Source organism: Syngnathus typhle, linkage group LG1 (genome assembly GCF_033458585.1).
Source record: "Syngnathus typhle isolate RoL2023-S1 ecotype Sweden linkage group LG1, RoL_Styp_1.0, whole genome shotgun sequence".
NCBI lineage: Eukaryota > Metazoa > Chordata > Actinopteri > Syngnathiformes > Syngnathidae > Syngnathus > Syngnathus typhle.
The window spans coordinates 11339588-11362640 of record NC_083738.1 but is presented as its reverse complement, the minus strand read 5'-3'; the positions used below and the strand labels follow the sequence as shown (position 1 = coordinate 11362640).

The 23053-nt window shown below is 40.3% G+C and overlaps 1 protein-coding gene and 1 long non-coding RNA gene across 5 annotated transcripts; one reads left to right on the top strand and one right to left on the bottom strand.

The window, feature by feature from the left end:
* Nucleotides 1–4230: 4230 nt before the first annotated feature.
* On the bottom strand, nucleotides 4231–21396 carry slc16a2 (solute carrier family 16 member 2). 4 transcript variants are annotated; one of them, XM_061278742.1, is made up of 8 exons: nucleotides 21143–21396; nucleotides 20478–20905; nucleotides 13226–13370; nucleotides 11972–12458; nucleotides 10770–10913; nucleotides 8903–9131; nucleotides 6876–7130; nucleotides 4231–6812 (listed from the first exon to the last, which is right to left on the bottom strand). In XM_061278742.1, exons 2-7 carry the CDS (start codon nucleotides 20869–20871, stop codon nucleotides 6886–6888), a joined length of 1644 nt encoding a protein of 547 aa, XP_061134726.1. In that variant the 5' UTR covers nucleotides 20872–20905; nucleotides 21143–21396; the 3' UTR covers nucleotides 4231–6812; nucleotides 6876–6885. The 4 variants fall into 4 exon arrangements, with proteins under 4 accessions (XP_061134726.1, XP_061134717.1, XP_061134740.1 ...); XM_061278733.1 differs by having other exon boundaries at nucleotides 21161–21396; XM_061278756.1 differs by having other exon boundaries at nucleotides 8903–9083; nucleotides 21161–21396.
* On the top strand, nucleotides 7849–8860 carry LOC133154228 (uncharacterized). Its single transcript, XR_009714444.1, has 2 exons — nucleotides 7849–7984; nucleotides 8595–8860. It is a non-coding gene; the product is annotated as an uncharacterized LOC133154228 (long non-coding RNA).
* Nucleotides 21397–23053: the final 1657 nt, after the last annotated feature.

The following is a 23053-nucleotide window of genomic DNA, read 5'->3' as shown; positions in this document are numbered from 1 at the left end:
AAAAATACGATTTTTTTCTGCTGTTTTTGTCTAGTCTTATTCAATCAAAAACATTTTACTTTGATAGTGCACATGGATATATACTATGTCTTACATATCCCTCTAATGTTGCAGACTCTAAACTACAGTCATTTTGCATGAACTGCATTTCCACTAAATTTACTGTGTGGTTGTTTTATCAATCATATATTGGGTATTTACTTCCACAAAGTTTTATATAATTATGTTTTGGGGGATTGACGTCAAAGATTTTTATTTTACAATGAATGCATTTTCCAATATTACTAGAGCCTTGGACTATGACATTCAAGATTGTAAGGGTGGAGGAGGTCCTCTGTTGGATAAATATAGTATTGCATGCAACGTTTTGACAAGCACTCCTGTGTACTCTATTGCACAGTTCTGTAATGTTGTCCATGGTCCTGACACAATGTAAAATTTAAGATACCCCGACCTTATTTGTCTTAACATCTGTAAAATAACAGCAGGGTTTAATTTAAGTTATTAAAAGTGCTGGTTACATTCTTACAGAATAAAAACTTGGTTTTAGTGCACATAGTAAGAAACGACCAGAGAACGCTATGAAATCCTAAAAGACATTCCAGACATGCAATCATAAATCCTTTCGTTCAAGTATTTCAACTTGGCCTGTGGCCTTGTGATTAAAAAGTTAACTTTGTCCTTGTACAGTGCTAGCTATAAAGAGTTCTAATCAGAGTAGATTTATTGATACATAATCCAACCTAACGAGGGAGAGTCACTGAGGACTAAATCCACCGTGTGGCTATGGTGATAAGTACGGTATGTCACATGTTTGTGGACATATTTTGGCCCCTACAGAGTAGTGTATTGTATTTTGCTTACCAACCAACACAGTATTTCTTTGTGTTCTCAAGGGGGTCTGGGTTTAATCTACCCCATTTGAATACATAGCAGAGAATATGAAGTGCAGTCTCAAGTAGAGGTAAAAAAACCAACAACAAAAAACAATGAGAGTAAACATTCTTTTCATATTAGGTTTTTAATGTTGTTTTAATTGAAAAGAAAATGCCTTGTAACATAGATTACGTTGACACACACATAAAACAGATTTTCTAGCAGCTTGAATTAATTTCAGTTTTAGTTACATTTAGCCAGCTGGCTTTATTTTTGCTGTTGTTATACATAAAAAGGTGCCTACAAAGCGAGGATATGCGAGGATGTATGCAAACAATTGTTAATTGAGGCAATTATGGCTTACTATAGCAACCTCTCTGGAGGTTATCGCACAGCCACGCGTGTGTCAGCAACAAGCACAGGAAAAAAAACACAGTAGAAGGCTATGAAATCAGAACTATTACAGTCATTAGAACGACAAATAAGCATCAAAAACACAGCCTGCAGAGTTTGTCGAACAGGGAGCAAAGGCCTATATGTTGCTGCTTAGATAGGGAAAGAAAAAAAAAAACATTCACCAAAAACGCGCTTTGAGAGACTGTGGCTCTGGCAGATTAATCTTGCTGGTAATCACACCATGTCAGCGTGAATGAGGTGTCATTGTGTACGTTTTTTGCAAAATCATGGCTCAGTTTCATACGAATAACATGCAGACTGTAAGATCCTGCTTGACATATTGATGGTATAGTTCACAAACAAACAGTACAAGAACAGTAGGCCAAAGATTTGAGGTCAGTAGATCAGAAAAAAGCTGGCACGTTTTCTGAGAAGAATAACAAAAGTGTCTACATTTACTCGTTGTTTTTTAAAAATCCTTATTTTCTGTGTTAGTTCCATATAGAGTCAAATGAGGTGAGAGTGATTTGGGAGTAGTGAGTGTCCGCAACTGTGAAATAAAATGTAACTTAGATATTGACGACTCAAGTGATTACATACATACGGCCGAAAGCTCAGTTCAGCTTCATTAATTTGTGTGCAGGACGAATTTAACAAGTTTGCCCTTCTATGTGCAGTCAGCGAGGATGAATGCACCTCACCTGCATGGCGTCTCAAACACAAACAGATAAGTACAATATTTTTAGCGCGTGACTTCCAGAAATGAGCAGTAAAACTTTCAAATTGAAATTAACAGTAGCATTCAGAGTAAAATATTACATGCTTATATTGCGTTCTTGCTTGGATAGAGTTATTATAAACATTGGATTGACCCACTTAGTTCCATTTGACCTAACTTTTTGGGTTGTACAAAATAACCCCCTTTTTTTAACAAAACAACCTAGCAAGCTGGGTCCAATTTTGGACCCAAATTGAGTTCTTTTTGACCCAGGAGTCTCAAGAGTGTTGACCATGGGCTCAAGAAAAGCTGTAAATGACTGGCTTAGCAGATCCAGAGCAAGAAACCTAAAGTTTTTAATCATTCTGTACCCAACCACACACACACTTTACTTTGATCTAACATGACAGTATTATGTGCAGTGGAACCTCCATAAAAAACACCGCAATATGTCTCGTGTAGCTATTCGAGAGTCCAGTTGGTTGCATTTTGTCACGTTGGACTTCCACTGTACATATAACTCATGTTTTCAGTTTACACTACATGAACTTTAATGTTTAAAAAAAAAAAAAAGACAAATAACCAAGTAACAATGGTTATATGTATTTTTAACTTTGGCTGGGAAAGTGAAGGCAAAGTTTAGCAGATATTGATGTTGAAATATGGTGTAAAGAGAACCTGAGCTGAGGAAATTCCGTAACTGTTCAGACCGGTCTGAAAAGGTAGATTGGTTTTTAATTGAGGTTCTGCTGTGAGTCAAGTGTCTCACATGTAATACTCGTCCAGTATCAACAACTACAAAAAAAGAAATAACTGATTAAAGAAGATGCCAAATAATCAAATATATTTATAATAAATATATATATCATAAATTATATTTATATTTAAAAGAAAAATCCAACCGTTCAAATAAAAGAACTGTCAGCACTTCCAGCAATCTATGAGAATCTTAGCGATGATTCATACTTTATTTTATTTTTGCAACAAATCTGCTAAACTTCTGTTTTGTTTTTACTCCTGTTTGTTCTTTTTAATTCTCTTAAATTGTGACGGTTTACTGTAATTTCTTTACATGGGAAAAATAAATGAATATCTTATCAAATACCTCAACAGAATAAAACTACAATATTACAAGAACATCAACATGGTGAAAACTCTGCTGATGTCTAACATAATGAACAGAAAAATAAATGGGCAAGTCTATGCGTAGGTTGTATCTTAGTAGTTTTCTACAATTTTTTATTGGCAAACATTACTCAACATTAATTGGTGACTGATTAGGGAGTTGTACAGTACGGGGAACCGTGGCTCAGAGGTAGAGTCCACAGGTTGAGGGTTTGATCCCCAGCTATTGTGACCACATCAAAGTGTCCTTGAGCAAGACACTGAACCTTTAGTCACTCCTAATTGTATGTCATCAGTAGATGAATGAGGAAGCAGTGTGAAGCACTTTGAGTACCAAAGGTAGAGAAGCGGTTTCAAGGTAATAGCCCATGAAAAAGTCAAACAGCCTGTATGTGTTAATTGAGCCTATGAATGAATGTTCTGTCAAATTGGATGTAAAAATATAACAACCTGTATGTGTTAATTGACCTTATGAATGTTCTATCAAATTGGATGTAAAAATAATGTAACACTACTCCATCAATCTAGCGAGTTGGATTTGTATGCTTAAATGTTTCTTTTTGCCAAATGATTAAGACCACTTCTTTGTAGCACATACCAGTGAACATAAATCTCACTTCAGTTTGCAGCTGTTAACATGTTAACTCTAAATATGCAATTTGTAAATACTTGAGCAATAATATTAAGCAAATTATTCAACATGAATTAAACTTGGATTACGGTGAAAACCCGTACATTGTGGTTATTCGATTTAAGGCAGAGTTATCTTGTGTGCCTAGCTAGAATTAGCTTGATTGTTTCGTCACGTGTGTTTTTTTAATATATATAAAATAAATGTAACAATATCTCAGTCCATCTATGGCTCTGTTTAATAATCTTCACATTCATTTGAAGATCAGCATTTGTGTCTCCTTTACTCTTTAGGGATCATAAGAAATGATCCGTGCGATTAAAACAATCTACAGATGAAGAGAAAATGTCTTAAGACAAGGTAACAATAAGTTATTCCTGAAGGCTTTGATGCATGTACAAACAATTATGGCAAGGACTTCCTGGAAGAACCCGGAAGTAGCAATGAGCTATTTGTTACAGCAACTATTGTTTCCCGGAGCTCCTTATTTGTTTGTTTGTTTGTTTGTTTGTTTGTTTGTTTGTTTGTTTGTTTGTTTGTTTGCCCCCATAGTATTTAAAAATGTCTTGCACAGCTTGGGATCTTTTTGAGGGTTGTACAAACTGTTCTACAAAATGTTTTGAACATGCACCCAAGAGAAAAGCAAACGTTGTGAGAATGAGTACAGTTCCCAGCGCTTTACCGAGAATGAGGAATGCAGAAAATCTAGGACGATTTATTTATTTTAAATATAACCTTGACATTGTCTCGGGTACATATGCTTTCCCTTCATTTGGGGCCTAAAAAAAACCCAAGGAGCAACGCTCGCATCAAACTTTATTTTTGTTTTACGGCAACCACTGGAAAAGATTTGAAAGATTCGCCGGCTACCCAACAAAGATTAAAGATGGAGAGCAGTGTATAAGTATATGAAGACACAACACAAAAGCTACATGGCAAAATATTAGTACTAGTGTTAGTCAGGCAACAACATGGAGTTTTAATTTTTTCTGAACGTTCCTATGTGGCGTGCATTTAGATTGTTGCTGGTCAGTATTAACCTGAATGCAATAATTACATTCAGTATTCTAATATTAATCTGCATATGATGTTGTTGCTATTATTAGGCAACACGTGAGGTGGTTACCATAGAGTGGAAAGTAGTGAAATTGATATGATTTAGCGGTTGGCCCACTATGCCCAACCTCCTAACAAAATGCGACCAATTTTACAACTGTATGGGTGATGATACGTCTCAAAGCGTTTGAGGTTGCTCATTGATTCACTGTCGGAAGCGCCAAGAGTTCAGAAAGTAGCGAAACATGCGACTGTACCTTGTCGCTGGACACTATTTTATGTCATCCTCCTAACGCGCTACATTAGAAGAAAGCAGGATTGATTTTTTTTCTTTTACGATGTGTGAAAACGAGCGTTTCCACCAGTCGATAACTGACATGGCAACTGGACTCACGCCACCAGTACCACGTAAACAAAACGACAGTTCCTGTTCATACCAAAAGTCACTCCCATGATTCATGTAAAGGCTCAAGAGGCCGAGGAATAAGGTGGACAAAAGCATGAATGAGAGGATTAGTGACTAACACAAAAGAAGGAAGATTAAATCTTTCCTTCTGGTGAGATGACCCAGTTCAAGTTCACTGTTGAAGAAAATGGTAGAAGGGTAGAAAGAATAAAGTCTCCCTGCAAGGGAAAAGTTCCAAGAGGCTAAGATGCCATTTTAAATGTGAGAAAAATTCCACTTGAAGTCATTTAGACTACCCTACCTCAATACAACTGACAGTACAGAAATGAAAAAAGATAAGAGTACTTCATGATTAAAGCCGTAGATCATGTGGCATTAGTGAGAACTCTCCCACCAAAAGCTTCACAGAAATGTAAAAATGGAAACGAAAAGCGGAATGTGAGTGACCAAGCTTTGTGTTATCCATCAAGCATCTGACATGAAATGCAATATGAACAATATTTTCCTTGTGCTTGCGTATGAAACGCGTCTATGAAACGTTAACTTGTGTCTCCTATGAAGGCGGCTGGTAAAGTAGCAAGTACATTTTCAGGTGAGGAGATTGCTGTTTTTCACTCATGATATTCGCAACGCAAGACATTTCCCTCACCGTTGTTTCGACAGAAAAACAAAGAAGATGAAAAAGTAAAAGCTGGAATCATCAGCAGAGGTGTCCCTGTAAGAATGCAAGTATGAATGCTTGTTATTCTTACAGAATTCAAAGACATTTTTTACATCATCACTGATGTTGACTGAACAGACGTTGCCTGTCACTTCGCCATGCACACAAAAAAAGATCAGTTTCCTTTCTGTGATGTAATTCAACTTAATGCCGTCACGCGGTTGGCGCAAATATACCATAGAATGTACTCATTTTCCATTTTCGAGGTAATGGGATAGATCACACTTTCTGATGAGTACACCGTAAAATGTTTCCTCAGTGAAAAAGTACAGTTGGCCCCCTGCTATTTGTAGGGGATAGCGGGAAATCAGTGTATAATTGACGCCTATCATAACTGAATGAACCAAAAAAGACAAATGGTTGAGTTAACAGGGACATACAGCCACTAACAAAACCAAAAAAGACAAATGATTGAGTAAACAGGGATATACAGCCAATAACAAAATATGGGTTGGTTTCCGTAAATTAAAAAAAATACATATTTAAATATGTTGAGAAAAGTATTAGGGCAAAGAAAATCCACAAATAGGTGAGTAAATATGCAGGGGTCCACCGTATACAGTTTACATTCATATCTTTAAAAGAAATTCCATTTAGACTTCCAGATCATAGCAAAATATTAAGCTTTTGAGATAAATCCCAATTATACAAAATCTCTTCATTTCATTCCTCTTGGAGGATATTTTGCTGCCTTCTCAGACTGTGTTTTGCTTCACCTCCTTAACTAGCATAGCGGCGAGCCTTCTTATCATCACCACTCCAGCTTCAAACTTGGTCACACAGTTTGTCTTGACAAAGATCCACTCAGCAGGGTCGAGGAGGAGGCGAAATCAAAGGTCAGGCAACTGGACAGTCTCGCCAATGTAATTGGGAGAAGGGTAATCTAAGGATGAGAAATGAAAACAAATGGGAAACATTTTGACGCATATAAACGTATCGTAGTTACCGTTTCTAAATTAGATGTGCGTCTCAGCGTCAGTGTAGCCGGGTAGCATGTCTCCATTGGAGCAGCTTTTTGGTTTCGGTTGGGCATTGGGTAACATATGCGCGGTCGTCTCTTCTGGCGCTGCCCCCGTGCTGCCACGCGCCAGTCGGCTGTGTATCAGGGGTACAAAGAACAGCACCACCCCTCCGATTATGGGGGGCACACCGGCTACCGAGAAGGCTACGGTGTAGTCCCCAAAGTAGTCGTGTAGCAGACCTGCAAAGTGGAGAAGGAATTGAGTGGTATGTTATGGGTTCAATGAAGAAATTCACGGTAAATTAACTCATTAACAATGTTGCACATCCGGATGACACAGTGTTGATGGTTTCTATAATTGCAACTTGATCATTGGGCAATGAACAGGTGGTTTTTCAACAGATTGAAACAATCCAGCTTTACAATTAGTGCCATTAAATGCTTATAAAGCTAAAAAAAAATGCGCACCTTCATCTAATGTTTAAAACATACTGGGTGGAGCTGGGATGCAAAAACAGATATTTTTTTGCATCGCTCTATTTCAACTGATACTATATACGAATAGACGTTAAAAGGAATTTCCAAACCTCTTATTTAACGGTTTTCACAATGCTATCTTCTTCCTTTACCTTTCTTACTTTGAAGGAAACAATCCTTAATTTTATTCATTCATTTATTAGCATTAGGCCTCGGAGGTTAACTCTAATTTATGTAGAGGCGAGATTAAATAAACATTAATTTACAACAAATTGAGTTTTTTCTTCCACCTTTACAGACCAACTATAAAACAAATCTCAGACAATAAAATGCAAACAACTTAAAGTGCATAACGACAACAACAATCACACTCACCTAAACCGGCAAAAATATTCTTGGTCTATTCGAACTTCCCACGGCCAAGAATGCAAGTTTTACAGCTGTGCTTCAGCTACTCGACACTCCCTCTGTTTACAGATGACGCAAAGCATTGAACATGCTGAAGCAAAGAGAGGTCAACGGGTTCAACACTGCAGCATGTAGTCCATCGAAGAACCAGTTTGTGAATTCAGAATGTGGACACTGTTGCTGCCCATTCCATTGGAGCGTCTGCCTAGGTAGTCTACACGTGTACAGCACATGTGGGCAAAGTGTCATCAAATAATTATTTAAGTTTATCATCCAAAAACACTTTGTTGGATGGCTTTAGTATACATAAATCAAATTGCTTGTCAATCCTTGAATGAACATGAACCACAACTCAGATTAGGGGGGGCAAGGGACCAAAATTAAAACTTGTCGCAGATCAAGTATCAATGACCTCTGACCAGCATAAAGGTTTTCCCACAGAACTCCAAAAGATAGGGGCTTGGTCAACTTGTTCTAGAATGTAAAATGGTTGATAGAAAAATCAAGCATTATTTATTTATTTATTTATACTCTGAAAAGTCTAAGTGAGTCCATCGGTAAAGGCAGCATGGTTACACATGCTTAAAACATACTATTTGATTATTTGCAAAGAGAAGACGAGTCCCCCTCAACTGACACAGGTTCCAACCTCCACCGTGGCCGTAACTATAGTGTGTGCAATGATCCTACCAGAAGTCTTAAAAGTTTCATATTATTCTGCCATTTGTTGAAACCAGATGAGGGGAGTGTGCTGAAAAAAAGCAGTAAGAACATGCCTGAGGTAATTAACAAACGCTTTGTCCTCTGTGCTCTTATTAGGTGGCTGTAATGATACTAAAGAGAGAGGTTTCCTTGATGGAGCGTAGGGAGCTGAAAACAGGCTGAGCACAGAGGGCCTAATATGTACGCTTCTTGAGCCTGAAGACAAATGCTCAGACACCCAACAGTTGGCTGCAAGCCCGTACCATCCCACTCTTCATAACTAAACAGCGCCATCTCCACCATCACTGTCTTTGCTGAAGTATTTGACTTTGCTAATATTAATAAACTCACAGCTCTTACTGGATTACAACCATCAGAATGACTGTGTTGATTAAAACAGATAGAAAAAAAAACTAGTCCTTCACCTGCAATTGGTGGACCTGCAGTCATCGGAAGAGACATGAGCCCGAGCAGGTATCCAATGGCCTGCGAGGCCTGCATGGGCCCAACCAGCTCAAATGCGATGGGAGCCATCATGGTAAGGAAGCATCCGTCACACAGTCCCAGGAATACACACACCACCACAAGTTCTTCAAAGAGAAAACACTGTGGGATCATAATGGACATGAGTCCCAGTGCTATGAAGGATGCCACCTATTAAAGACAGAAGAAACGGGTTATATTTTTCTTCTCAATTTCTCTTCCTGTTTTGAGGCACTGTGACGCACTGGTTAGCACGTCCCCCTGACAGTTCAGAGGGTGTGGGTTAGATTCCACCTCCGGCCCTCCCTGTGTGGAGTTTGCATGTTCTCCCAAAACATGCATGGTAGGCTGATTGAACCCGTAACTTCTGAACTGTGGGGCAGACGTCCCAACCAGTGTCTCACTGTGCCGCAGCAGAAATTGAAAGCACCTTCCCTTGGTGACAATGAGAAAAGCGCATTCTAAGGACACGAACAAAGTGTTGTAATTTGAAACTACAAGTACACAAGAAACATATTGCAGTTCACCTCAAAACTACTCTATTCTACTGTGCTCGCCTTTTCTACTCTTAGCGTTCAATCACCCGGAACAGTATCCAGCAGTTTTTCATTATGGAACTCTTTTGTGCATGCAAATTAGGATTTATCTGCAGTCAAACCATTTGAACTTATTTAAACTTATACTGAATGAACTTTGATTCAATGTACCAATGTCCGTGCCGAAAGTTTAGTAAACAACCATAGTTGTGCAAATGAAGTTAATAGTTAATTTGAGGTTACAGATTGTTGTCTTGTCTTCTTTCTGAAATACAGCACATGGTGTTCTATTGATCTTCCCAAAGAAAGTATAATAACGTATATGTGAAATGTTCTGTCACAGCACTTACAGGTCATGATCGGTCAGACTTTGATCATCCTGGAGCTGATCAATGGGTGAGCCTGTGCCATTCTGGTTATTCTATCCATTTAATGGTTGTTTTCCATTTTTTTTCCATGCACACACCTCTGGGAGGGGTTTGTGCAATTTAAAGTGTTGGAGTGTGGTGTGCAAGGACTGGAGCGGGTGAATTATGTCAACCCACTACAGGAGAACCCTAACCCTAATCCTTAAATAGGAATAACGGATTCCCACCTGTTTAGTCCACAAAATTGCCAAAATTATTGTGAACACCACCTTTTGTACTTTTTTTGTTTTACTAATAGCCCAATTTCACAGAGTGTGCAGATCATGAATGCTTAGCCTTGTTGGATTTGTGAGAATCTAATGAATCTACTTGTACGTTGTAGCTGTAAAATATATACTATAAATCTGGATTAGTATTTTTAGTTGCATAAAACTACGACTATTCTTCCAAACCCGACTGTAGATATACTCACGAAGAAAAAAATTAAAAGTGCATGGGCATGAATGATCTCAATGTGATCCAAATGCTTAAGAGGGTTGCACATTTATGTGAAATGCGCAAACTCCTCGAAAAGATGGCGTGTGTTCTCCTTGAGCACTACTGCCACCTTCAGCTTGGGCATCTCATAATAGGGCTATGATATACTGTAGCATTTTAATAAATACGATTCAATATGATATGGCAAAATTTGTATTAATATGACAAAGTACATATATAGTGAAATTTAGGAAGCTGTATGGATTTTGCTATTCCGCAAGAAAAATGTGAATAAGCATCCCACCGGATGACAGTAGATACAATAACTGATCAAGTTCTGATGGTGTAAATTTAAACTAAATGTTCAAGGCTCCAGACATGCCCAAGGACACTGGCTTCAAACTCTCTACTGTCATTAATTTTCTGACCTGCATGTAGATCTTCCTCAGACCTGGAATGAGGTCCCCGACTTTGCCAAAAGTGAGACGTCCCACCCCCGATGATGCTCCGATACAAACAAGGAGGACCCATTCCTTGTCGGTGCCCTTAAACTGCTCTTTGACAAAGTTCATCTGTCACACAAAAACAAAGACATGTTAAGTCATTTAGTTGATCAGACAACATTCTGGAAAACATCCTCATGTTTTGATTTATACATACATAAATAACTAAGTGGATTGTGTACTCGGTCAAATGTTAGCTTTTGGAAGAGCGCAGCAGGAATGTAGTATGTAAATATTTATATGGGTGAGAAGGCAGCCCACTCCCTCAAACCCTTAAATCAGATCCAAATAACAAAACGACCCTCTGATGTCTTTCCTGAGCCTGTTGGACTATTTGCTCTGCTTTAAATGGTTTCTTATGCATGAATTGCCATAGGACAGGGTGTCCAAACTACAGCCCGCGGGCCGCAGTTGGCCCGCGGTCCAGTTTTTATTGGCCCGCAGCAAATTCTGAAAACATAATTGAATATGGCCCGCACAAGAAGCTTGAGCTCACTTCTCAGTTTCAACACTAGATGAAGCCTGCCACACAAATGAAATCAAGTGAAGAAAAACTTTTACCGCGAGTCCCCAGAAATGGCTGCAAGGAAGAGAAGCGAACACGCAGCGTTTGACGTCCCATTAGCACTCGAGGGAAGAGAAGCGAACACGCAGCGTTTGACGTCCCAATTTGCATGAAATTTTTGTAGTCAAAAAATGACAGTTTTGTAGATACATGTAAGAATTGATATGAGTGCACCATAATTTCATATTGCTTTGTAGTTTCTGGTCCCGAGGCCAAAAGAGAATTAAGATTTCCCGCACTGTACAACCCTGACATAAATGCTCCAAGTTTTTCCAAGTGAGCTGGGAGACTAAATATTGAAAGACACATGATCACAAGTCCCACATTAAACTGTACTGTTTTTTCCAGTTATATGGTAAAGAAGTCAATATTGTTTCCTTCTCAGTGACATTCCATGTAGATAAAAAATGATACGGCATGTCCAACATGGAAATATGTTTACGCTCCATGATAGACAAAAACGCAATCAGAAAGAAACAGACTGAATTATTTTTACTAGCCATCCTGAGGCAGAGATACTCTAAATAAAGCATTTAGTGGAACAGGGGCATAACGTTCTTACCAGATGGACATAAGGCACAAAGTAGCCTAATACAGCCGTAGCAACTCCAAATGCCCACACACGGTAAGTGAGGATGCGAAACACTCGCAGGTTGAAGTATTTTCTGACCCCCGCCAACACCTTGTACCACCAGTTCCCACTCGGAGGAGTCGCCCCTGCCTGCGTTTGAGGCTCAGCGGGGCCCATTGGTCCCATGCAAGGTCCAGCAGGTAGCAATGGCTTGAACATTAACGCCAGCAAGGCTTGCACAAGCATGAAGAGGCTGAGGATCTGGAAGGCTCTGCTGAGTCCCAGCGGTTCCACTACTTTGTTCAGCAAAACCGGGAGAACCATGGAGAAGAGGCTGGCTCCTGCCGTCACCACGCCGTTGGCAAGGCCCAGGCGCTGGCGAAAGTAGTGGCCAAGGATAACCAAAGAGGGTTGGAAAGCAAAGGAGGATCCACAGCCAAACAATATTCCGTAAGTAAAATAGCGGAGGCTCAACGAGCTAGAACAGAAAAACAAGACAAAAGTTAACTGGATGGCATGACAGATTGATTCATTTACACGTCTGCAAATTGTTTTCATGGGAACCTATTTTTACATTGAGATTATTTTAAATAAGGATGCAACATGGTCACTGGTATTATTTCTATTACTCTTCAACTCTTGAACTATTTACAAAGTGGTGGACCTCGCCCCATCCCTGTTTGTGGACACCTAAGCTTTTCAAGGATACTACTTTTATACCCAATCATGACACTCGCCTGATCCCAGGTAACCTCTTCACCTGTGGCATAGGTTTTATTTTTTATTTTATTTTCACAGTCTTTTGTAGCCCCTGTCCCAGCTTTTTGCAAATGTGATAGAGGTATCAGACAGAATATTTGCAAAAAATATATAATGTTTATCAGTTTGAACAATAAATATATCTTTGTAGTGTATTCAATCAAAAGTCATTTGAAATGTTGCAAGTAATTGTATTGTGTTTTTACTTACAATGATGTATTTAAACAACATCCCCAATTCATTCGGTAGTATTTTCCAATTTCTAGCATTGGAATGGAACACATGGATGCACCACACATGCATGTCTTAATGTTTTAAATCGGGAGGTTTTCAAAGTTGTTAATTTTCATCCACCACTGAAGAATTCATATTTGATTAGCCCAGTGGAGGATGCATTAGAATAAATTTGGGTCAAAACATTATATTCATGAGCAGTCCCTATTTATCTGCATTTCTTTATTGAACAGGGGAAAAATTACAGCTTACTTTGCAAAAGACGTGCTGAGCAGTCCAATGAATGCCAAGAGCGCCCCACCGACGGCAGTTTTCCGACAGCCGAAGTGGTCCGTGAACATGCTGACCACCGGTGAACAGAAGAAAATCATCCCCATGGCGAGAGCCCCGACCCAAGCTGCCGAGATAACAAAAGACATAACAGACAGCATTAGATCAATAGCAATGTGTTGCAGACATCACTTGAAGAAAATTAAGGCAATAAAACAATTGCACCACTGTGAATCAAAGCACGTGTTGACAGGAGATGTGATGTCTACACAAGGACACGTGGTTATCCTTTCTTCAATGGAAAGAACTAAACTAGAAAAAAAATTGTTGTTTGTGTGTCACATGACTCACATATGAGTGAATCAAAACGGAGAATATCTTTAAGAAAAGCATTGTAAGTAGTAGTAGTTTAGTAGTTTCTTGTTTAAAAATCAGTTGTTAGAGCAACAGTGGATGTATAAAAAGCCTACACATTACAGTTCCAAATCCAGCTTGTGCAAAAAAAAAGATCAAGATTTAAAAGCTTTTAAAATCATTATTATGACTATAACCTGAAGAACTCATTTGGAAAAAGAAAAAAAAAAATTCCTGAGAGAGTAAGTAAAAATAAATAACTGAGATCATGTAGTTGTGCATGCACCGTCTTATAACTTAAGATGTTTTCAGAAATAACCAATTACAAACAAACTCATGCTAAATAGCAGTCATCACATACCTCTGATTATCCCAAAGGAAATCACACTCACTCTTGGAACTGTTCCTGTCATTATTTTGCTTGATTGATTGCACATTTGAAAAAAAGACACATTGTGTGAGCTTTTTCCTCTGATTCGGTGTGATTTACAGTACTATTTAACACGTGTGTAATTCATTGTAACCTTTACATATGAATACACAACAGGACTAAAAACTGCAATATGTTCATCCATCAGAAAGTGGAAAGTCCGTCTGTGGTGCAATGTCCACGCAAAGTCAAAAACTGCAGTCCAAATGTTCAAATGCAAACAAACAACTGTCTAGCTGTAGTTACCTGGGGAACATAGGTATAACATCTCTGAGTGAAATCAACCAAACGTGGAGGCCGTGTTATTCCAAGTACCCTTCACATCACCCCCAGGACTGAGACCAAATATAATAATATATAATGATAATGCAACAAATAAATAGTCGTTCAAATTTGTTCCCGAGACTCAAAGGTGACATACACATAACACTGTTCGCCTGCAAGCTTCGTAGAATTTATCCCGCAGCAGGGGGACTTATTTGGTTATAATTGCAAAACTTCTTGTTTTTTATATTGCGTCGTTTACTTGTATGTCTATCGTGTAATATGTCTTGTCACCGTGGGATAGAGAAAACGTAATTTCGATCTCTTTGTGTGTCTCGGCATGTGAAGACGTTGACAATAAAGCAGACTTTGACTTTGATAAGATAATATAAAATATGAAAATAACAAGGATTTTCCAAACAAACCAGGTAAAATTATTCACAAGCAACCATAAACTTATAAACGGTGGGGAAAAAGTGGGGAGAAAAAGAGAAAGAAATGTTTTTGGGTGGTTACGGTTACGGTTGGCACAGGGGGTGGGAAGAGCTGTCTATAATGAATGTCCACTTGGCTAACATTGTTCTGTTCAACATTTTGCAGCCAAGGGCAGACTGAGCTTTTTTTCAACACGCTCAACTGAGCTCTCTCTATGATTCCTCCTTCCCAGTACACAATAATAATAATAAATTATATTTATAACGCACTTTACATTCGGGGGAATCTCAAAGTGCTAACAACCACTGCTGAGACAACCGCTACTTCCAATTCTACCACCACTTTAGTCGCTTCTATCACACAGTTCCTGACAAAGTGACGAAAATTAATGACCACAGTCTTGGATGAGCCTGCTACTAAAGTTATTTTGGGTTTTTCCCTGCAAGAAGAACTGGATTGGTTCTGTGATTCCAAACCCTATCCAAATAAATGAAACTTCAGCTGTTCACTATTAAAAAGATGGTATTGCTTCAGAATTGTTCATTATAGATTATGTCTGTATCATTTGTTGGCAAAGAATAAATAGACTGCATTTATAGCTCTCGTGACCATTTTACAGTGGAACCACATTCATTACTAAGATTGCCAAACTTTTTCAAAAAATGTTAATCACCAATGAATGTTGCACAGAAGCCACTTTTCACTCGCTGAGTCTTTTCGCTCCAATTTGCCAATTTGCCCTTGACTAGTCCGAATCAAGTGGGCCCGTTATAGACTACAGCAGTCTGAAACTGAAAGAAATGTGTGCCAGAAAGAGAGAGACAGAGAGACAGAGAGAATAATGTGAGAGAGAGACTATAAGAAGCGCCAGAGCATTAAAGAAATAAAATTTATTTTTTTGTGGTTTTTGCTCTAACGAGCGCGTCATGCGGTCAGCTTCCAGAAATTTTGGGGTACTAGTTGCTAAAAGTTTAAAGAGTAATATTTATCAACAAAAAAGCAATTCTTAAGTCATTGAAATGCAACTTCAGAAGTTGAACCATTCATTCCATGACACTGGTAGATCTCTGGTTTAATCATATTGGGTAGGGTGTTACATAAGACATCATGGAAATAATCAGTTCTAATGCCAACCTGTCACCATCATACTTAACTGAAATTTAATGCCAAAAACAAAATTCAAAATGAGTCCTGAAGCAAGCAGAAGCTCTAATGCGGAAACACAAAAAATGCCTTGGTTGGTCAAAACAGAGAACCCCAAACGGTTGAATTGTGGGTATAAAACGAGGGTAGCTATGTTCAAGTGATTCAGATTGTTACCTTCCACCAGGTGGGCCCTGGTTTAACCAATCACGGCTCAGCTTCAGAAAACTGCTCTGCCGTCATTGGTTGTGACCTAAGATGCTGACTATAATGCAGTGCTTCTCAAATAGTGGGGCGCGCCCCCCTTGGGGGGCGCGGTGCTATTCCTGGGGGGGCGCGTGTGACCCTGGGGAACAGGCTTTTTTTTTGGCAGTACTAGAATAAAGTGTAATTGCGCGTTTACTACAGCAGGGGGCAGTGGCGCTCTCATTGTTACTTCTGTCACGTTTGCGACAGTGCAACATTTTACGACTTACAAGACAAGTTAGGATAGTCACGGTGGGGAGGGGGGGGCGCAAATAGTTTTCTTCTTGCTAGGGGGGGGCGTAACAGAAAATAATTGAGAAGCACTGCAATAATGCAATTTTCAGCCGAACTGAGATGGATAAAAACAGGTGAATTTTGCCTGTTTAATTCATGTTCCACAAACTGGACAATGGGAATGTGTTTTGACTTGTTGGGTGGCACAGAAACATATTATTTTAAACAGTGGTCCTCAACCCCCCGAGCCGCGGACCGGTACTGGTCCGTGGATCATTTGGTACCGGGCCGCACAAGAAGTCAGGCAAATACCGCTTTGTTCTCACATGAACATTTATGCATCCATTTTCTATCGTGCTTGTCCTAATTAAGGTCACGGGTGAGCTGGAGCTTATTCACGTTTGGTATTGGACGAGAAGCAGGCTACACGCTCTACTGGTTGCCAGGCAGTCACAAACATGTCACATCTTGTATAGAGTACAGACAATAAACCATTCACACTCCTATTCACATCTGGACAATTTAGAATATTTAATTAACTTTAACTAACAAATGGGTGATTTTGGAATGCAAGACCAAGCCGGAGCACCTGAAGAACAGTCACATAAAAGATTTTTCCTTCTCACACCATCCCCACTGCGTATAAAAGCATAATGTGTTTCTTTTTCCCTTCAGTGTGGCGATTGACAGAGCAGAGTACAGCTGAGTACACACCTTGACATTGCAGGACATTTGCATGCGTTGGCGCAGTAGGAATAAAGCCTCTTACATTGTGTAATTACTGAGAAATACCAGACCACCAACAAGTAATAAACACCCCAAGCTCTCGTTGTTGAGTTAATGGCAGTCCAAAAAAAATCCAACAATTTCACAGTGGAAACTCCTTGGTCCAGTACACGAAAGGTGTACAATTTTATCAAGGAGATATGTCGCTAAAAATCAAAATGTAACGAGATATCAGCAAATATGATAAGCCCTCTGTTCAAATCAACAAAACACTTCTTTACGTGTCTTTTTTTGGCACCACATACGTAGTCAAAAACACACAAAATGTCAGCATACTGGCTGACCAGTTTTAGAAGCTGAGCCGTGATTGGTTGCGACAGTCAACTATTCACTGAAGATAGCGCTGCAACAAGTTTGCGTGCCTTCTTGTTTTATTCATGCTAGACCTTTTTTTTTTGGTATGGTTGGCTTGATTGTAATCGTTTCATATTGGATACTGGCCAACCAAGAATTATCGAAGGGGACTTAAGAAAATGGGAGACAAAATCAACTTCTCTGTCTTGCCTTCCCACATCTCTCGAGTTCCACAGAAAAAAACAGGTCAACTCAACAACTCATTGGTTCGCATTCCTCCAGAGCCTTATGAACTAAACAAAGCTGCTATGAAAGTCTTCTTACAAATGGCATGCCCCCCATCTTAGACTTTCTTCACTTGTACCTACTTTGAAGATAATGTCGGAGGTTTCTTAATCCCTCACCGCATCATGACCTCAACCTTTACTTGTGACTGTGGATGCAGTCTAGAGCGATTTCAAAAGGCAGAACCTCCCTCAAAAATCTTGTGTTGTGAATTTAATTGATGAATATGGATTCCTGAAACGCATCAGGGGATCACTTGAGGCGTGAGACCCTGAGAAACTTGGATCGACATTTTCAGTAGCCTGTTATATAAACCAGAAGCATGCAGGTAAACAGAGGGGAAAACAATGGCGGACTTCCGGTGGAGGCGAACTTTACAGGGAAGTCAACTAAAGTCAATTCCTGGAAATCTAATAATCACAAGCCTCATAGGATTTCCTGGACAATACAAAACAGTTACGTCCTGCCAAGCCTTTTTCCCCCCACCTGATACTTTATCGCAGCAATGTGAGGAAAAAGGAAAACTGAATTATAACAACAATATTTAATTGATGTAAATGTGTTTGAGCAATAATGATTAGAAACTAACTTTTTCACCACTTCATACAATCAAGGTCTGTCAGAAATGTTTCAGAACAGCTACAAAACATGAGCAACGTTTGTGATGAGACTATTGAGACTTGCTAGGGAGAGCCAAAGAGGAAGTACAAATTATAATGAATATTTTATTCACATTAAGATCCTGATTAATAAACAGGATTATCTGTTGAGTTCAAATGTGTGTTTTTTATTCAACTGATAAATTTCACCTTTAAATATAACTGGAATGAACAACCAGAGAAGTGTTTGCCAAATTAATTTTCTTCAATTATAATGTTTTTATGATTGTGAGAAGCCAAAATCTAAATCACAATTCAACCTCAGTTAAGCGCTATCATCAAAAGGCAGACCCTTTAAATCAGGGGTCACCAAACTACGGCCCGCGGGCCGGATACGGCCCACGGGACCGTTTAATCCGGCCCGCCAACCCCGAACAAATTGTATTATTAAACTTTTTTTTTTGGTCATTTTGCCTGCAATGTCTGCGTTTCCCCAGTAGATGGGGAAGCGCTCGCCTGCGCATTTACTACCAGAAGCCGTGTCAGAAAGCTCGGTGCACACTCACAAGTGCGTGTACGTACGGACATGGCGCACTCGCGCTCTATTTGTATCAGTCCCGAATTTAGAGCGTGGGCTGTGACGACAGAATTCTTGTAATTCGCGCGCTGAGCTTTCAGATGCAGTTTTGCGCTAAAGCCACCCACAAACCTTCCCCTGGAATCCTTCCATTAAAATGAATGTCCCGAAAAAAAGAAGTGAGTGCCGAATGTTAAAAAAGAGTGGCCAATTTGGCTCGACGTACGCGACGTGACGTTCAGCCACATGAACGTCAACATCTACCCGTCACAGATCGAGGTAAACGGACCAACACCTCGGATCTCGCCTAAGAATTGCCACAACAAATTTTACTCCAGACTATGACGCACTATCAAACTTTAACGAAAAAGACAGCGGTGTCTACAAGCCTACTGGAACCTACAAAAGGATTATAAGGAACGAACACAAGAACTTTAAGAGACTCCTCATATGTGTCAGAGAGGTTCTGCTCTGACAACTGATCTGAACTTTTATCTGTTAAGATTGTGCATGGCACAACAGAAAGTTAATGTTCCATTGGATTTTTTCTATGAAGAACCCAGAGAGAGTTATTTAGTTATTATTTATTTCCCGTTTTTTCTGTGAAGAACTCAGAGAGGGTTATTTAGTTATTTATTTCATTAATAGTGTTATTATTTGTTTCCTGACTTTTTTTCTGTAAAGAACCTGGAAAGGGTTATTAAATAACCGTTATTTGGTTATGTGTGGCTTTCTGGAAAACAATAAAATTTTTAAGCTCCCCTACGATCGTCACACTTTTTCTGTTACAAACTGACACCGGCCCCTCATCAGAGAAGGGAAAGGTTATGTGGCCCTCACAGGAAAAAGTTTGGGGACCCCTGCTTTAAATGAAGAGTCTGCTGTCACCAAGGCTGAAGACAGCTGTCCTCTGCAAGTTCTTGCCACAGCCCCAGACCAACAGTTCTACAGTGGCTTATTCGACAGTGTGCGAGAAAAGGGTGAAAACTGTGCGAGGCAAGACGACAAATGCATCCACAATACGCTCAGCATCTCTGAGTTCTTGGCAAACAAACACATTGCTGCCCTCAAACAACATCCCATCTGTGTATTTTTTTTTTCTTCCTTCCCAAGCTCAAGGACGCCCCATCAAGTGGACCGGCTTTGAAGATGCAAGTTGGCGAGACGACTGAGCTGTGGAAGATCCCAGAAGAAACCTTCTTGGAGTGCATAAAAGCAAGTGTCCTTTACTAGCAAGGTGGAAACTGGTGGTTTAGATTTGAGATACATCATTTGTGACGCCAGTCCAGGAACATTTCTGACACACCTTGTATTGGGTCTTGACTTGTATTTGATCCTGGTTTTCAGTAGAATACACTACCAGGCAGACGTTCTCAGTCATCTTTAACTGGATTCACATAACCTGGATGGTGAGTTTAATGGATGTAGCAAGTGTTAGTCAGATAGGTAACTTAATAATGATTATTCTTAATTATCAACCTGATCCACACAAAAAATCCAAGTCGCTTTTCATGGACAAGCTTCATTTTTGGACGTTTATTACATAGACCCAGTTCTCCTGTCAGACAATGTGTGTGTCCTACTTACCCACTTTGAACTGAACCGTCTTGTCCTCGGGGTCTGCATGTTCCCTCACCAGCATCATATGCAGGATGCCAAAAGAGTTCTGAATCCCGAAGATGGACCCATTGCACCAGGTGGCTCCCAAAACCACCAGCCAGCCAAAACCTCCTTCGGGTGGCGCAAATCCCCCGCCGTGCCTCTCAGCCGTGTCAGTTTCGAGAGCCGGGGATGAGATGAGTTGCACGGCGCTGTCCTCTTGGGGGAGTTTACGCTCGCTCCCCGCTGAACGCTCATCCTTCTTCGAGCCCGACTCGAGAGCAGCATCGCCTTGCTCGTCCGGTGGGGCGACTGCCGACTGCTCCGCCCCGGACACCACGCTAGACGGCTGCGTCGGGTTGTCTACCCCGTTCGTCCCCATCCTTTCTGGTCTAGCGTTGAGGCGACTGCTGGGTCTTGGCGCACATACATGAGATATAGGTCACTGACATAAGCGTGGATTTGAATAGCAGATTTGATTGGTTCTCTTTCAAAACATAGTGGTTGACAAGCACGCTACGCGCTGCTCACGGTCTCGGCGTCAATACATAAAGCTGCGAGCCGATTCAATGTACGCATCCAGAAATTAAAAGTCGCCGCTGTCCAGTTCTCTGATTAAAAGAAGACTCTTAACAGAAAGAGAGTGTGTTTACTTTTGGCTGCTCGCTCACCAAAGAACCCGCCGGACCACCAACCTGCATGCGAGCACCTCGTCTCGGCCTAGGCACCACTTTGTCCCCCACGTTAACGCAACGAAGGTTGACCTCCTGAGTTCAACTTTCCGAATAAAAAGGGACTGGATATTTCTTGTGTGCGTATTCCATAGATTGCGTCGTTCTGTCAACACGCCAACCAACAGACGGCCGCCGGTAGGGCCGTCATTCAACAACTAAACTCACGCCCTCCTTTCTAGTGTTGGCTAGTGAGTGAACGATTCGCTCAAAAGGAACAAATCAATATAACTTCAACCAGTAGACAGGGCCGGTTCTAGGAATGCACGTAAGAGGGGGCAGGCAGAAATGTGAAGGGGGCATGTTCTTTTTTTTTTTTTTTTTCTTACACATTTTTAACACCATTAGTGTTTTCTTCACGGCAGTTGTTAGCTGTGTGTCCAGATCTCAACCTGGAGAAGTGGATTGCACTCTGTCAGGCCTCTACACTAAGACCTGTCCAGCTTGGGTGTCCCACCTGAAGATTAAAGCTTCTGCTGGTATTGCTCTTAGGGTCACTGAGGCACGCAAACCCCCTGACCACAATAAGGTGGCAATCTCTCTTTGGGGGACATAAAATATGAATGTTATATTAACTATTATTTGAGTTGTTGTTAATCATTAGTTATATCACGGGTCATTACGACGAGTTTGGTGGAGTTTTTACTGCTTACTCCAACTCCTACCGCGCTGACTGTAACCTGACACTCTCTGGCTGCGTCTTGACTCATTTGCATACTCACAGTGATTGGATGTTTACGGAAGGGCGGGGAGTCCTGACAGCAAGCTGTGTGAGGACACACTGCACCGACATGAGAGAAGAGAGGGGGCTGATTAACGTGTGTTTCTATCAGCGGATTTTTCACTTCTAAAAGTTTGATTCGAGGGGGCAGGAGATCTGTTTGAGGGGGTTGCCTTCTCTTGCCCCTGCGTAGAGCCAGTAGATGTCAGTAATGCCCATTGAAGCTGGTGCTACCTCCCCGTAAAACAAAACGAAGAAGAAAATCAGCCAGTCAGCAGCGCCAGCGAGCGTTAGATGGAGGAGGGACTTTACGAGTCAGTGACGTAACTTCGCGTTCACGAACGAGTCGTGAATTGCATTTCCCGTTCACCAACGAACGAATCTGTGAGTGAACGAGTCACTCAGTGAGTGAATCAGTGGTTAGGGGGATTCATTGAACGATTCGTTTGAACGAAACTTTTGAGTGAACTGATTCTAAGGATTCAGTTCACCTAAAAGAACTGGAATGCACATCACTACTCCTTTCCTGGCAGTAGTGGCAGACAGGTCGATACAAATGTTGATATGGTCGATACCAACGTCGGCTAATAGAGGTCGATATCGTTCTATGAAATTGATATTTCAGTTGTCCCATGCATGTTAGGCATTGCTGATATATTACTATAGAGCTAAGTTCGCTGACTGTGTTTGTGGGTTGCTAGTCACTTGTCTCCTCTACCAAAAATACAACTTAAAGGGGCTTACATGTTGTGTAAAAACACCAATTATTGAAAACATCAAATAAATTATCCATGAAAAAACGAGCTGCTGCAATACTCTTATACCTGACAGACCCAGATCTCTTACCCAGACACAGAGGTTTACCAGTAGTCTCCTCATAATTCTAAGAACTCTTTTTGAAAGAAATAACAGGTCCAACCAGTAAAATGTAAGCTGGAAAATGAATATAAATAAATTGCTGTTTCCCACTACAGTTTATTACAATGCACAATACAACTTCACCAGGAAATTTATGTCGTAGGACAGAAAAAGAAGAACACGGGAAGCAGTTCACCCAGGCACAAGCATGATGCATACATCTCTAAATATCAAGTATGGAAAAGAATCAATAT

Excerpts from the sequence above, each read along its gene's own strand:
- slc16a2 (XM_061278742.1), bottom strand. The coding sequence starts at position 20,871 with ATGGGGACGAACGGGGTAGACAACCCGACGCAGCCGTCTAGCGTGGTG. Across the intron at positions 9,132-10,769 it reads TGAGGAAGATCTACATGCAG|GTGGCATCCTTCATAGCACT; the intron begins GTCAGAAAATTA and ends TGTCTTTAATAG. Across the intron at positions 7,131-8,902 it reads TGCAGGTCCACCAATTGCAG|GTCTGCTACACGACTACTTT; the intron begins GTGAAGGACTAG and ends TCCACTTTGCAG.